Below are 1,708 nucleotides of genomic sequence, written 5' to 3' on the forward strand. Positions count from 1 at the left end.
AAGTATAATATATATATATATATATATATATATATATATATATATATATATATATATATATATATATTATTTGAGTGTGGAACTCTGTTTTAACTCCGATCCATTACATTACATTACATATTTTCTTTTGGCTATGAAATTCCCGAAAATGAAACATAAAACAAGCTAAATATATTCTTGTCTTTATTTAATTATTATTAATCCACGTAACATTATTATTTCAGGCCGTTGCCCAAGTAACGTTTTCTTCCCCAACATTCGAGTCCAGCCCTAGAGCATCCCAGACCGCCTGCGATCCATCCACGATGTTGTTCCGGCATGGTGGCTGCCCTGCATGCTCCGCGTCGCAGCCGTGAACGGAGTCGCACTCGTCCACCACCTTCGCCCTCACGCTCCTCCCTGTTCTGGTTGAGGTGATCCTTATATACCTCAAGCAGAACGCCCCTTTGTTGAACCACCCAGTGGACAGTGCCACCACTGGCTCCGAGTTTTGGTGGTACTGGTCGTCACACTCAGATGGGGCACCACCGTCGCCTCCTTCACTGAAGTCGTTCAGGGTGAGTATTGCCTTTGTGGAGGAGAACACCGGAGGGGAGCACCTGCATTCGCAAAATTATATATATTATTAAAAAGAATTTTTAGTTTAATGTCATTAAATTATCTTTATATAAAAAATTATTAATAAATATTTTTTTAATTTATAATTTGAACACATAATTTTACGATACAAGATAACTAAAATTTTAATTAAATTATGCTTCAGCTATATTTTTAATTATCTAACTTTATGCATGTAAATCGACTTTTATCTCTTATTTAAATTATAAATGATATTACACTTATAATATATATATAATTTTTTAATCTGTTAATAACTAATTTTATGTATAAAATTAGTTTGATTAACTAACCTAAACCAAATATTTAGTTTTTTAATTAACCTTAAAGCCCTAATATATATATACTAGTATACATGCATGGAAGCGTGAGCATCATACGTGTATTGAGGGTAGGAGTTTGTGCCGCATTGAAGGGTGCCGGAGGAGCGGCAGGTCGTTCCGCTGCCACCACTTGGTGGGGGAGGGGATCCGTGGTCACGTGGTGGAGGAGGGGAGCGGCAGATGTGAGTGCCGAGGTCAGGGTCGTCGTTGCACTTGCCGTTGGTGCAGATGAGCTGGCCGTCGCAGTCGTTGAAGTCGTTGCATGGGCCATAGCAGTAGGAAATTCCGTTTATGAGAGTGAATAGGCAAAATGAACAAGATAGAACCATAATGAAGGAGGTTGCTTTCTGCGCCATTATTGGGAATTAGATTATAATCACTAATTGGTGGTTTAGTTTTGTGGTTTCTGATGAGCATTAGATGTGATGCTTAAATAGAGGACAATTATAGTAAATACCTTTGATATTTATAAGTTATAATTAATTACAATTTGAAAAACAAAATGTGTGCTTACTGCTTATGCTACTCATGTTCATGTAGCTAGTACGAAAACCCTGTGGATTCAATTGCCGTGTAAGAAGGGGCGTAATGTAGATGATCATAATGAAAGAATAATATTATTTGACATTCTTTAATGATATATATGATAACTAAATTGATGCTGCCACAGACTACCCCTCTTCAAAATTTTTTAATGAGATGGATACCGGATACAGGCGTGAAATTGTCAAAGTTGGAGGCTATTGATTGAATTCCATGTAGTAAGT

General features: G+C 36.9%; 1 protein-coding gene across 1 annotated transcript; it reads right to left on the reverse strand.

Annotated features, from left to right (window-relative positions):
* Positions 1-220: 220 nt before the first annotated feature.
* LOC130945735 (kiwellin-like) lies at positions 221-1,297 on the reverse strand. The gene is made up of 2 exons (XM_057874442.1): positions 999-1,297; positions 221-599 (listed from the first exon to the last, which is right to left on the reverse strand). The coding sequence occupies exons 1-2, from the start codon at positions 1,295-1,297 to the stop codon at positions 221-223; spliced, it is 678 nt and encodes a 225-aa protein (XP_057730425.1).
* Between the last annotated feature and the right edge of the window lie 411 nt (positions 1,298-1,708).

The sequence above is a fragment of the Arachis stenosperma genome, chromosome 8 (genome assembly GCF_014773155.1).
Source record: "Arachis stenosperma cultivar V10309 chromosome 8, arast.V10309.gnm1.PFL2, whole genome shotgun sequence".
Classification (NCBI taxonomy): Eukaryota; Viridiplantae; Streptophyta; class Magnoliopsida; order Fabales; family Fabaceae; genus Arachis; species Arachis stenosperma.

Bases quoted from the DNA above. Each gene is read 5' to 3' on its own strand.
- LOC130945735 (XM_057874442.1), bottom strand. From the start codon at position 1,297: ATGGCGCAGAAAGCAACCTCCTTCATTATGGTTCTATCTTGTTCATTT. The intron at 600-998 runs GTATGATGCTCA...TTGCGAATGCAG, and splicing joins AACTCCTACCCTCAATACAC to GTGCTCCCCTCCGGTGTTCT.